The following is a 14,479-nucleotide window of genomic DNA, read 5'->3' as shown; positions in this document are numbered from 1 at the left end:
GCAGGCAGGAAAGACTTCCCTGGGCATAGTCAGCCCTAGTCTAGAGGCCACAAAGCCAGCTGCAGTTAGAGAGCCACGGTCACCTCCGATCTCAGCTCTGCCTGCACTTGATAGGCGATGCTCCGAGAAGGGCATAGCCAGATCATCTTAGAGTTGTGAGAGTAAGGACAGCAACACAGCAAATACTCTGTCAGAACTCTAGGATAGCATGGAGGAGGGAGATGAGAAAGAAGTATAGCAAGGTCCCTGCCCTAGTGGAGCTTACATTTCTCCTGGGTGAGTGAGAGCTTGAACAAATAAATTAAAAAAAAACAAACACACAAACAAACATAAATAAGCTGATCAGACAGTGTAGTAGTGCCCTGAAGACAAAAGGGGTGATGTGTGTACTGCAGAGTGAAGTTGGAGTGGGAAGCTGCCTCATTTGGGTGGACCACACAGCTTTCTGTAATCTTTGGCAATTGACCTGAGACCTAAAGAATGAGGAGCATCTTGCCACAGGAGAACTGGTGGAAACGAATTAAGGAACAGTCTGTGTGAAGGCAGAAACAGGAACAATTAGAAGGATTTTAGACTGTGAGGAGGTGACTAATTTATGACTGCAGTGGCCGTGGCAGGATGTGCTGGGATCATGATCCAGGGGAAGGGTGATGGGTGAATTAAAGAAAAGACATGTCGGATTCAGCTAAAGTCAGAAAAGGAAATCACAGTGTGAATGGAAATTTGTTTCTTCTTAAGTTGTGAGGGTTGTCTGGGGAATATTTTGGAGGATTTAGGATTTCTAACCTCTATTTTCTCTTCAGAGGCAGAAAGGAGCTTTTGTCCTGAGGGTAGTAGAAAGTGGTAGAGAGTTGAAAAGCAGTCATAAGAATGTGGAATAATTGCTGTATGGGATGAGGGGCCTAAGAGGTGGCCCAGTGGAAATAGGATCATCTCACACTGGCCCACACAGCTATGTGACTTTCCTCAAGCAAAACATCCAACCCCACCCACACTGGGTGGAAGAAGCCAGTGGAGAGGCTGTTTGGTGCTATTCTGGGTGGTTGAGACAGAGCAGACAAGATTCCTGAAGAACTGGCAGTGTGGGTGAATGATGCTGATAATCAAAGGACAAGAAGCCAACGATGTAGACCCAAGAAAACCCAAGTGGAGAGCTTTGGACCCAAGAAGACATTGGTGTAGAGAGGAAGGGTGTGTTGAGGTGACCATGGGAGGAGCTGGAAGGATGGCCTGGGGTCAGAGACAGGAAGTTGGGTTTAATCCTTTCAGATACTTTACTTATGTGACAGCTGCCATTCTGTCTCTCCCCTGAGTAATGAATCTGTACTTTCATTGAGGGGGAAATGGTTGGCAGGTAGGTTGAACTTCAGTGAATTTTAACCATATAATGAAACGTTTCCTTTTAATTGTTACATATACCTTTCTCAGCCTTTTGTCTACTGAAAGTATATTTCTTCTCTTGTTCTTTGCACAACCATAATGGATGTGTTGGATGCCTGGGCTCTGTTAATAGGCCTCTATTGGACACCCGTTGTCACTCTTAAATGGAACACCACAGCCATAATTGACGGAGAGTTGAGTTGCAAGCTTTTAGGACTAATTGTAAAGTCTAAACTAAAATGTTTCCTGGAGCTGCCTTTAAAAATAATAATAATAATAATAATAATAATAATATACCTTGTGTAGGTATAGTGCTTTACAACATACAGAGCACTTTTATGACATCATATCATTTAATTTTTACAATAAACGAGTCTGATTGAATGCTTAGATCTCTGCTGAGAAATCGTGCTGCATGTCCTAATTTAATCATGGTGAGTTGCCAGAAGTTCTCAAAACAATAACCATTTATTGAGCACCTTCTATGCATAAAGCACTTTACTAAGGATACCTAGAGGTACATTTCCAATAAATAAATGTCCAGTAAATAGTACCTATCCAAAAATGTGATCTTGCTTTCTAACTTCCTTTCCCTTCCTCATCACAGTCACTGTTTGGGAGGCTGCTTGCTAAACCATAATTTATATAAATATTGCCAGGAATTCAATTGTAGCAGAATTTAAGTTTTTTAAAACTAAGGATTCTGATACTTAGCTGAGCTCAGTGATTCTTCAGAGAGCCATTCTATCGATTTCATCTTGTACTGTCTTAAAGTTTATGTAGCTATTACACGAATCTCAGAAGTATTTCAAACATCCAGTGTATTTGGAAGTGCTTGAATGGGATGTTCAGGGTATGGTTCCAACAGTGCAGCAGGGCCCTTGGCCCCAAGGGCTTAATATCCAGTAGAAAAGGAGAGATAGTCATCTCCAGGGTCTTTGATGTTTTGAGCCTGGGGGACAAAGGACTCCCAAGATGGAACTATCTGGGTGCATTGGGGGGTAGAAGATAGTATTAGAGCCAGGCCTAGCCCCAGAGCAAGACTAAACCTGTGTCCAGGAGCCCCTAGGGTGTCCAGGCATGTGCTCTGGACCACCATGGCACCTCAGAGATTTTCCAAAAGGTATGAGACACCCCCCTCAAAATAATAGGATTCCTACTTCATAGGCCCTTGGGCAGAATGGTCCCTCAGAATGAGTGATATGGCCTGCACACCGTCATTCCTTTCCCATCGAAGACTAGGTCAGGCTCAGATGTGGCCCATTAGGTCTGCTGAAGGGCTGTTTTGCTACTGAAACAGAGGTGATCACCAGGGTGTGGCTTCTTCAGCTATCTTCCTGCTCCTTGAATATTGTCTTACACGAACTCTTATTTGGCTGTACATATGGCCATGTGGTTTGGGAATGGGAGAGCACAAATCCAAATGGCCTAATGTTTTTTAAGAGAGTACTAAATTCTATTATAGAAAGCTCTTCCATGTTACCATCTTTTAAAATAACAGTTTCTGTACTTTACAAGGGAGAGTATTGTCTGGATTACCAAGTTATACAGAGCTTAGGCAGACACAAGCCAAAGAACGCTTTCTTTTTTGTGTTGGGCAGATGTGCGTAATGCTTTATTTTGACACAGACTATGCAGCCAGTATCTGATCATCTCATAAGTACTCCAGAGGGGACCACAATGAGAACAGAGTGTGGAGCAGGAGCCTGAGCGTTAAGTCTAAATGATGTTTCCGACTGGGGCTGGCAACATGCTTTAAATAATTGTATTCTGATCATTTAGGTCTCTCTTTATAGGGCATCCTTTATGACCAAGACTGTCCAGTACCAAAACGAGCTACATAAATTCCTAATCTGGGATACAGCTGGACAAGAACGAGTAAGTACTCTTTAATTTACTATGTGTTTTTCTGAGGCCCAAATAAAGCTCCGACTAAACCATTGATGTCCCTGTCGTTTCACATTACCCACTCTTCTGCGCGCCTGAGATACATTTATTCCTATTTGCATAGGACAGCCTTTTTCTTTTCAATTAGAACCACAAAGTCCACTGATGGAGAAAGTGGTAATGGGTACTGAGGGCATTTTTATACTTTTTAGTGTCTTAAAGTAAATGCTGACTAACGGGCTTGATAAAATCCCTCTTAGAGCATTGTGTGTAATTTGGGGCTCCGTCCTCCCACAAAGATAGAATTAGTGGTAGAAAGGGAGAGCTAAGCACATCTCATTTATAGCTGCCTTTTAAAAGCTAAAGAGGGAACTTTACAGCATATAAAGTTTGAGATTTAAGTGAAATGGATGAGCTAACACAGTGCTTTGCAATAGGTACTTAATAAATGCCTGATGATAAAATTGTCCAAGATGGTTATCTGCTTAAGGAAGAGCCTGAACCAGACGTGGGAACTGGGCTGAGGCATCATAGTGCAGAGTGGGGATGGTTTGAAGCCCACCCAAGTCATACAGGAGTGGGGAGGTGGGTGGGAGAACACACACCTGCCTGCTGCCTTATTTTACTCTGGGCCCTAAGTCTGATTTCCCTGTTGAGGGGTGTCTGGCAGCCACCCCATTATTCAGCTGCTGTTTAATTTTGTTTTCAAACAGTACTATCAAATAGAACATCTGATGGATGCACAGTGCTATCTTAAGCTCTTAAAAGTGTACCAGAAGTAATCGGAAGAAATAGGCTGTCATCACGGTCTTATCTAAGACAGCAGAGGTACTGTGTGTGGTATAAAACCTGACAGAATCATCACAAACAGAGGAAACAAAACAGCCTTACTGTTGTCCCGGACGTAGACACCATGCATCTGTACAGATTTAATGTCCTAAGTTTGTCTGTTAGCTTGCTTCTGTTGGTTTTAATGCTGGATGTCATACCCTGTGTCGATTGCTCATCTGAGATCCAGCCCCTAGCCTCCATCTCCCATGCCTTGTACTCTGTATCTGCATGGAGTGTTTAGGACAGCTAGGCCTTTGCTAGCCATCACTCTTCCATCCTTCCCAAGTGTTGCTTCCACAGAGCCTTCCTTAACATATCTGTAGGCACAGTTGTGGTGTCTGTCCTATTAGCCAAAAACTCATGTGGCTCTTCAGACTGATAACATATGTGCCCTTTCACTGAATCCCGTTTCAGTTTACCCTCCCATATAGTTGATGATAGAGCAACACCCTCATCATAAAGAATCATGCTATGATACAGAGCTCACAATGCTTTGAGTCCGTATGCACTGTGATGTGGAGCATCTCTTTTTTCTAACCACAAAAAAAGAGTTAATAGTGTTTATGCCTCCCTTGCTGCTGCCATAATAGCAGAATCCTATTAAGATGTTCTTTGTTTTGAGAGAGAAAGAGAAAGATATGTGAGAGATACATTGATTGGTTGCCTCCCACACATGCCCTGACTGGAGTCTAGGATTGAATCTGCAATCCAGGTTCATGCCCTTGACCAGGAATCAAAGCTGTGATCCTTTGGTCCACAGCGACGATCCAACCACTGAGCCAGACTGGCCAGGGTTTAAGTTTTGTTTTTTCCCCCCAGGGTTTAAGTTTTATAGTTAGCTGGTTTGCCTGCCTTTTCTTTCCCCTCCTCCTCCTCATTGATTCTGCACCAGGAATAGTTGCTATGAGGTATAAGGCTGCCTCACCCCTACCTGAAGCTACATCTCTTAGCCAGGGGCTTGCCCAGGTAATGTAAATGAGGCAGCAGGCAGAGGTCAAGAGAACTGGCTCGTAGGACCCAGACCCCATTGGGAGACCTGAGAGGAGATCCAGCCTATGGTTGCCAAGCCACTGCATTTCAGAAAAGTTAAACATGTAACAGTGAATCACAAACGGTTTGAAGTACTGTGAGCTTCGTCCAGGACATATCTGTGAGCTTATTCTGATGGCAGTGTGTCCTGGGCAAGGCCTCCCAAGTCCCTGAATATGCCAGCCTTGGCCTGAGTTTCCATTTGCACCTCCTCCGACCAGTTACCCTCTAGGACCCAACCAATGTACCCTACAATTTCATACCCTCACACCCATGAACTATTGTTTCCTCTGCTTTGAATACCTGCTCCCACCTTAACCTAGAAAACTCGCCTCTCATGTCACCTCAGGGGAGGGTGGATTTTCCTTCCTGTTCTGCTGTTCTCAGATAAGTACCCACAATGCCGTACACCTATGTTGCCCCAACCTGAATCCAGAGGCCATCTTTGACTCCAACCTCCCCCTCACATTTGCTCCAAATAGATCTCAAATCATTCACTTCTCTCCTCCACTGCCAGCACCATGCTCTCAGACACCTTTAGCTCTCTTTCCAACCCCCACCACACTATATCATTTCTCACAGGACTCAAAGGAGTCTTTTGGAAGCATAAATCAGACCAGACCTATTATCTTCTTGCTTAATACCCTTCACTATCTTCCTGTAGCTCCCCTCCAATAGCCAACCTAGGACCAGTGGCCTACAAAGCCTGGCATGGCCTGCTCTACCTTCTCTCTTCGCCCATCCTCCCTCTCACCCACTGAGTTGCAGCCCACTGGTCTCCATTCAGTTCCTCAGACTCTGCCCACCATGCCTTTACACACAGCGAGTCTTCTGCGGGAACTTCCTCTTTCCTCCACTGGGTGCCTGGCCAGCTCTCCTTACTAATCTTTTGGTTTCAAGTTAACTGTTATGCCCTCAGACCCCACAGCCAATAGGGCCCCAGTTCATTCTCCATCAGTGTCCTTGATTTATTCTCTTTAGGACCCTCATTCTAAGTTGTAAATTGATATCTGTCTAGTCACTTTGGTGGCAGTCTCTCCCCCAGACTGTAAGCTTGGGATAGCTGGGACCTGTGTCTCGCTCACTCACTGCTATATTCCCACTGCTCGAATAGTGCCTGACCTAGAGCTGATGTGCAATACTGGTCACCAGTCATTAGATAAACTCTTCAGCACATCTCTGTAGTCTGAAGAGTTTTTGATTGCCCTTATCCATGGCATTGAACCTGTTTCCTTACTTATCCTCTGTTTTCTGTAGTAACGAGATTCATTGTGGAACCAAAGTCATTGTAAAATAAAAACCCTCTTGGGTGAAGCCTGTTTTGACCCTTGCAACTGTCTATTAGTTTGATGGGCCAGTTGCAGTGGACTGCCGAGTGATATCATTAAGTCGGTGAAAGAGATTCTGGAGAACCTTACAGGTGTTGTGTAAAGCCAGTGATGGTCGGATCTTCTTAAATGAAGTGATGATGATACAGGTGCTTCAGAAGATAATGATTTGTATGTAGAAGGGTTGAGAGCCCTACGGAAAACTGGTGGAATTCTCAAGTAGTTTTGTAAAAATTATCCTTTTTAAGTTGGACCAGGAGAGCCGAAATGAAATGGAAGCTGTCACCTTGCACCAGCAAGCGGTTTCATCAGAAGAACCAGTCAGCTTGGCTCATTCATTCAGCAAACTAGCTTCTGGGTGCAGAAATAAACCTGAGTTTTTTTTCAAATGTCAGATTAAATGACACTTGTTTTTATAACTTAAAATTTATTTTCTCAAGACAGAGCCTGCCAGACCTTTTTGTTCCTATTTTCTGTCCTTAATGACTTCATTTTAGGTGACATTTTTTCAGTCATCCTTCACTAACAAGGATTCGTACAGTAGTCTGGGGGCTGTGCACAAAGCACCACAAACACGTATCATAAATATGCCATAAGTGTCGCAACACAAGTACTAGTTGCCTGTGATCATTTAAAAGAAAGCTGCTTAACTAAAGTCTAGTAGACACTGCATCCAGTCCTTAAAGGTTTAAGGTCCTGAATCCTCACATGCTACTCGGATGACTCATTCCGGAGGTGACACCAGGAAGGCTCACTTATTGTCACCGTAGTCATGGAAGGAACTGTTTTTGGGTTTCAAATCAGGAAAAAGTGCTGTAACCTACTATCATCAGAACTAAAGTCGACACTATGGCCTGTGAGCTAAGTCTTGCTAGCTGCTTGTTTCTGTAAATAAAGTTTTATTAAACATAGCCGCACACTTGTTTACATATTGTCCTCGACTACTTTCATTCTTCAGTAGTACAGTTGAGAAGTTGTACCAAAGATCAAGTGAACCGCAAAGCCTGAAATATTTAATACCTGGCCCTTTCCAGAAAAAGTTTGCTGAACCCTTATCTGGAGCCAGATTTGGAGCAGAGATGTGCGGACATCCTTTGAGTCTCTATTCAAGCTGCCACCTTCCTTTATACAAAAGGACATGAAAGAGTTCCAATGTCAGTAACGGCGGAGTGGCTTGTAATGGAGTCACCCTCCCACAGACAACAGTTCTCTGGAAACTGGACAACACATTAAACAGCATCTACCAGAAGGTACTACCAGATGCAGCCAGAGACTCCACTGGGGGAAACCCACATTTTTACAGTTTTCCCAGGAGGGCACTCCCAGTCCATGTGGGACAGGGTAGCTAAGACTCGAGTAGAAAGCCTGTCTATTTAGCTTGTGGCTGCTGAGGACAGACTTTAGGGCTGCTAGAGCAACCGAGGAAAGAAGAGGCGAGTCCCAGAAAAGGGGGACCCAACAAGGAGGGAAGCCCTAAAATCTGCTTATAAATTCCTATCAAGGCTTTGCCTGACCCCCAATTGTGAATGCATGGGGAAGACACTGAGGCCCCCAACAAAAGGCACAGTTAGAGAGGCAACGAGACTGAGCAGAACATGGCAAGCTGCTCGTCTGTCTTAGAAATAATTCAGTTTGGAGTTTGAGTCCAATCTTAATACCTGGTGAGAAGTGACAAATAATATTTAGAAGAGGAAAGAAGAGGCGAGTCCCAGAAAAGGGGGACCCAACAAGGAGGGAAGCCCTAAAATCTGCTTATAAATTCCTATCAAGGCTTTGCCTGACCCCCAATTGTGAATGCATGGGGAAGACACTGAGGCCCCCAACAAAAGGCACAGTTAGAGAGGCAACGAGACTGAGCAGAGATTGGGCTGCTGCTCGTCTGTCGCAGGAAACATTCAGTTTGGAGTTTGAGTCCAATCCTGCCGTGTTGGAGGGATTGGTAAACACCTTGGGCTTCCATTGAAACCTCAGAAGGATCCGGCCTCAGGAGCAGACACCATGTCCAAGGACTAAAGACAGACCCAGACAGACTTACCCTAACCACCGGCAAAACCAATCTCACGATGAGTAGTCAGCAATTTCACACTCCTCGGAGAAGGTAAAGATAGTTTAAGTTGTTCAAAGATTTAAGGAAAAGTAGTCTTATCTACTTTGTACAGATGGGGAAGCTTGCACAGAATGGAAACTAATAACCATATGGAAATGGTAAAACTGAAAACTGTAACATCGAAATGAAAAATCTGCTGGATGGGTGACAAAAATGAGCCAATCAGAAGAACAGGGGAAGAGTGGGAAAATAATGAGCATAATCTCGGTACCATAGGGACAAATCCACACAGTCTAACATTTGTGTAACTGAGACCCCGGAGTGGGGAGCGGGGACAGAAGAAAAGGGATATTTCAAGAAATAATGGCTGAAAATTTCCCAAATCTGGTGAAACATATCAACTCACAAATCCAAGCAGTTCAGCATACCCATTAATACAAAGAAAACTACCTTAAGGTGCATCATAGTCAAACTGCTGAAAACCAGAGTTAAAGAGGAAAAGCTAGTGAAAGCAGGCAGAGATAATAAACACGTTATGTGCAGGGGGACAGTATGAATGATGGCTAACGTCCCACACAAACAGGCTAGAAGACCGTAGAACAGCATCTCTAAAGTGCTGAAAGCAAAAAAGTCACCCTGCCAAATTATCTTTCAAATATGGAGTCAAAGTAATGACAGTTTTAGAAAAGTAAATGCTGGGAGGATGCAGGAGCAGCCCCAGAAGGGTTTCCGGCTGACGGGTGACACAAAGTGGTAACTCGGACCCATAGAAAGCAATGTATAAAAATCCCTTTTCTCAGCTGATTTAAAGGCTACTGGCTATTTACTGCAAAAATTACAACATTGGATTGTATAGTTTGTAGTGTATGTAGATTGAAAATACTAGTATTTTACAACAGCACATAGGACAGTGGGATAAAAAGAATGAGACTTTTGCAAGGTTCTGGTATTGTACATGGGGTAGTACATTTTTAAACTCTAAGTCAACTGTGGGGGTGTGGGGGGATGTATATTATAGTTATACAAGCATACCACATAAAAAGTAATACAAGAAGGTATAGATAAAAAGCCAATGGACAGATTATTAAAATTAAATACTAAAAATATTCAGTTAATGCAAAAGAGGGAGGTAAAGAATAGGATTTTTTTGCCAAAACCGGTTTGGCTCAGTGGATAGAGCGTCGGCTTGGGGACTGAAAGGTCCCAGGTTCGATTCCGGTCAAGGGCATGTACCTGGGTTGCGGGCACATCCCCAGTGGGAGATGTGCAGGAGGCAGTTGATTGATGTTTCTAACTCTCTATCTCTCTCCCTTCCTCTCTGTAAAAAATCAATAAAATATAAAAAAAAAAGAATAGGATTTTTGAAATGGAACAAATGTAAAACAAAAAGCAAAATGGTGACATAATATCAGTAAGACCAAATATATCAGTAAGTACATTAAATGTAAAGGAACTGAATGTTTCACTTAAAAGGCAGAGTTTAGCAGCTTGGGTCAAAAAGCAGGATCAGCCATGTGCTGGCTGGCAGAGGACTGCCTTAAATACAAACAGAGATAGCTTGAAAATAAAAGAATGGAAAAGGATAGTCTATGCCCGTTAAAAGCAAAAGAAAACCATTGTGCTTATATCAATATCAATGGCATAGATTTGAAGACGGGTTATTGTCAAGGTTAAAGAGCATCAGGGAACTTTCTGTGTTGGTAGAAATGTTTACTATCTTGGTGGGATGTTTACGTGGGTGCATCCACATATGTCATTTTATCAAAACTTAAGATCTTTTATCAAACCTAAGATCTTTGTACTTTTCTATATGAAGTTTACCTTCCAAATTTGAAGGTAAAAGCAACAACAGCCTTGTAAAGATGTTGCGGTGTGGTTCATCAGAAATGAAAGCTAATGCCATCCCTTTGTCTTGCCTGTACACTCCTGCTCCCCTCATGCTCTCCTTGGAAGTCAGCCCATCTTCCCCACCCAGGAATGCAGTTCCCTCTATGTAGTACTTTCTTGCTCCTAACTTGTATTTTTTGTTTTTTTTCTCTGTAAAACAACATATTTTATTAGGAGTTATCAGGCTTCCGTCCAGAAGCAGGGGTCTTTCTCACAGAGACCAGTGAAACTTCCTATGACACTGAGGTTGGGGTCTGGCTTTAGTTTGATATCACCCCATACTTAACAGTTCTTACTTGTGTTTTCACCAATTCTGGCTTTTCTACAATGTGCAAGCGCTAGGCCCCAGAGAGAAAACCATGTAAACAGACAGGCTACCTTCCCTCATGGAGTTTACAGTCAAAATTTCGCTTTCTTTTGTAAAACTCAAGTGAACATGGAAGTTTAAAAGCCAGAGATCAAGCTCATTAGGTGAGAAGTTGCAGACTGTATGTGAGCTGTGCAGCAGATGTTAAGCTCTGCGGACAGTTCTTACCTGAGGTGGGCTAGCCACCAGGGCAGAGAGTAAGGTGGGAGGACAGTGGGAGCCCGTTCTATGTCGGATCCGGTATCAAACTTGAGGTGTAAGACAAAGATCAATTACAGATAAAATCTTCTCTTTAAATTTTGGCATCACAGTCGCTGAGTGAGGTGCTCAAACCAGCACATCCACATGGCCAGAGAGCCCAGGTGACTGGGCAGAGAGCAACAGCATAATGTCTCACACTGGTTGAGAGACATGGCCAGCTACTCAGCCTAGCCCTTTTTTAAAAAATATATATTTTTTATTGATTTTTTTACAGAGAGGAAGGGAGAGAGATAGAGAGTTAGAAATATCGATGAGAGAGAAACATCGATCAGCTGCCTCCTGCACATCTCCTACTGGGGATGTGCCCACAACCCAGGTACATACCCTTGACCGGAATCGAACCCGGGACCTTTCAGTCCCCAAGCCGACGCTCTATCCACTGAGCCAAACCGGTTTTGGCCTTGCCTTCCCTTCCCTTCCCTGTCATTCCTACCCTCCTTTCCTTCCCTGTTATTTCTCTCCCCTCCTTCCTTTCCTGTTGTGTGCAGGATGAGAGAGCGGGTGATGAGTGGAAGGAAGCTGTGTATACAGAGTTAATTTCATGTAAATGAAATTAGATACTTACCCACATTTGGGAATTGCCACCTGCATGGAATTAGGCAGAAATGGAGTTACAGACTCATCCCAGTATGGAGGGTCGACGTGTCCTCATTTCTGGGGTACCATCAGCATTCATATGACAGGGTCTTCTTCATGACACCCCAGTGCAGCTGCTTCTCTGGAGAGCTATTTGCAGCATGATTTTTATCTCCTTGATCGTTTGAGGAGCCGAAGTTTAAAGGACTATTGAATAAGTGAATTTGGAAACTATAACATTGAGTTCAATTAAAAAGCCTTTTTAGCTGAAACAATTGTTTATAGCACTATATTTAATTCCTATAAAACTGTATTCTAAACTATCTTCTGAGAGACATTTCAGTGTTACATTAGAGTTGTTGCCTTTGGTAATCACTGCCTCATTTGCTTTAAAGCATCATATCATCTTGGGCTTAGAAGAAAGATTACCTTTTGTGTAGGGATAATGGGTTTAAGAGTCTAGTAAAAAACATTAACCAGTTTTCCCAATTTTGTTGTTTCTTTTTCTCTGCAGTTCCGTGCCTTAGCGCCCATGTACTATCGAGGGTCGGCTGCAGCTATAATTGTTTATGATATCACAAAAGAAGTAAGACCTGTATTGTGTTTTCCAGACTGCTTTGAAAACCCTCTTGGTTGCTTAGCTCTCCAGTTGCTTTCCCCTTGTGTGTTACAGGAGACCTTTTCAACATTAAAGAATTGGGTAAAGGAGCTTCGACAACACGGTCCACCTAATATTGTAGTTGCCATTGCAGGAAATAAGTGTGATCTTATCGATGTAAGGTAAGTTATTAGAACAGGAGATTACAATGCTGATCATGTGTTCCTTTTCTTACCGAGCAATATCCAGTTCAAGAATCTTGCTTTTACTTTATCTCTGGCATTGAAAAATCCCTTTTCGTTGTGTGGCTGGACTCCTCAAGTTTCAAAGTAAAATTAAGAGTTCAGGCATTTGGAGCCAATTAGGTGATGTATGTAGACAGGTATGTAATTTATTTAATGTTGGTTGCATCAGGCTTGACATGATCTGAGCTTAGCTCCCATGAAATAGTATCCTGGAACAGGGAAAGCGGGTTTTCAGGAAGCACATTTGTTAGAAGTTTCTGTGGACCACTTCTATAATTCCCAACGCAGGGGCATTACTTTGGCGGGCGGGGCCATTCTCTGATCACTCCACTGCATGCATTGCCAGCAGTACATTTTTGTTTTGTTTAACCATAGACACGAGCCGTTCCTGGCATCCTTTGTCATCATCAGTCTGCTGAATTACTGGGTAGGTGGGATAACATGAAGCACTGATGGGTCACATTTCTGATTTGCAATCGTTGCCTTTCAGAGAAGTCATGGAGAGAGATGCTAAGGATTACGCCGACTCCATCCATGCGATTTTTGTAGAGACCAGTGCAAAAAATGCGATAAACATCAATGAACTCTTTATAGAAATTAGTGAGTATCTCTGTGCCGTACGGCTTTTTCCTGTGCAGGGCAACTTCAAACAGAATTGTCTTTCTGGGTGGAATTCCTTCTTCGTTTCTGGTACGGTTCTCAGTGGAATGAGAGTTGAGAGGGTAAGAGTGACAGCGGTTTTCATGTCATGTAATTGCTGGAGAGCTGCTGCCTGACGACTGACCCTTCTATTTAGATCGTTGCTACTAATAAATTATGCACAGGGCCTGGAGGGCCTGGAAACTTGCCTCTCCCTCTTTCTCTCTTTGTATGTTCCAGTGAGTCGTCTAAAGTCATTGAGAATGAATAAAATAAATAAGGGGAAGGGAAATGCATGTAGAATTCCACTGTAAGGAAACCCTCAAAAATTACTACTAGGCGAGTAAAAGGTAAGACCTGTCTTCCTCTCCCTCCCCCTATCTAGTGTTAATATGATGACACTAGATGGAGAGGCTGCTGCATACCTTTGGGACCCTCTACAGATTGTATCTATGTTTATTCATTTCATTCAAGTTCATCAAAATGTTTATTGAGAACTGTTCAGGCTCAGGGGAGACAGTGGAGAATGAGACAAGCACGGCCCCTGCGCTGCTGGAGCGTAGGCTGCCCTTCAGGGACAGACAGTGAGCACAGCAATAGTGAGATCCTCTCAGATGATAAGCATGGATGGCAAGACAGTAATACAGGATGAAGTGAAAGAGTGCCTGCAGGTGGTCAGGGAAAGGCCTTTCCTGAGCAGGTGATGTTGGAGCTGAGATGTGACAAAGCAGCCCGTGCCAGGACCTGAATTCACGTTAACTGAGCATGTCAGACTCCAGCTGGAGAGTAGGGGACAGCCGTCAGGCATATGAGCTTACTCATTACGATCCATTGTCTAGTGAGATACGAGATTGCTGAAGCTGGAAGGCGCTCAGTGCCCACCAGGACCCACCAGTGACGGCCCACCAGTGGAGCAGGCCCAGGGCGAGTGCTGGGACTCGTGTGGCAGAAAGCCTCACAGCTGGTGGTGGGGGCCCAACTCCAACAGTGTGGCCACACTAGAGTATAAGCCTCTGGTCGCCCAATTGCTTGGCTTGCTTTTTTATTTATTTATTTATTTACTTTTATGTTTTTAGCTCAGAGAACCAGAGATCTGAATTTTAGGTAACATGTTTCACTGCTGAGATTTGGCCACTAACTCAAATGTTTGTAGAGTACTGTACAGACCTACCACCCATCTATGGCAGAGAACGCCCGTGGGCTCCTGGTTTGCAACCTCTAGTCCAGTCCCTTCGTGTCAACATTAAAAAGTCATGACGTGCCCTGGCCGGTTGGTTCAGTGGTTAGAGTGTCAGCCCACGGACCAAAGGGTCTCAGGTTCAATTCCCAGTCAAGGGCATGTACCTCAGTTGCAGGTTTGATCCCCAGCCTCGGTGGGGGCGAGTCGGGGAGGTAACCAGTCAC

General features: G+C 43.7%; 1 protein-coding gene across 6 annotated transcripts in view; it reads left to right on the top strand.

Moving 5' to 3' along the window:
• The window catches only part of RAB22A (RAB22A, member RAS oncogene family), a 77,175-nt gene that overhangs the window by 48,071 nt on the left and 14,625 nt on the right, over positions 1–14,479 (top strand). For 4 of the 6 annotated variants that reach the window (XR_001513029.1, XM_015560735.1, XM_006758847.2 and 1 more), the window contains exons 2-5: positions 3,177–3,258; positions 12,108–12,179; positions 12,267–12,373; positions 12,927–13,036. Coding sequence is in view for 5 of the 6 variants with exons in the window: in XM_015560735.1 (XP_015416221.1) it covers positions 3,177–3,258; positions 12,108–12,179; positions 12,267–12,373; positions 12,927–13,036 (371 nt within the window). In the remaining variant the exon portion in view is untranslated. The remainder of the gene's footprint in view (positions 1–3,176; positions 3,259–12,107; positions 12,180–12,266; positions 12,374–12,926; positions 13,037–14,479) is intronic. The other 2 variants (XM_015560738.1, XM_015560737.1) reach the window with 1 other exon arrangement.

The sequence above is a fragment of the Myotis davidii genome, unplaced genomic scaffold, assembly GCF_000327345.1.
Source record: "Myotis davidii unplaced genomic scaffold, ASM32734v1 scaffold75, whole genome shotgun sequence".
In the NCBI taxonomy this organism is placed as follows: domain Eukaryota; kingdom Metazoa; phylum Chordata; class Mammalia; order Chiroptera; family Vespertilionidae; genus Myotis; species Myotis davidii.
Note: the sequence above shows the minus strand (reverse complement) of the source record. Positions and strands in the feature narration are given on the sequence as shown.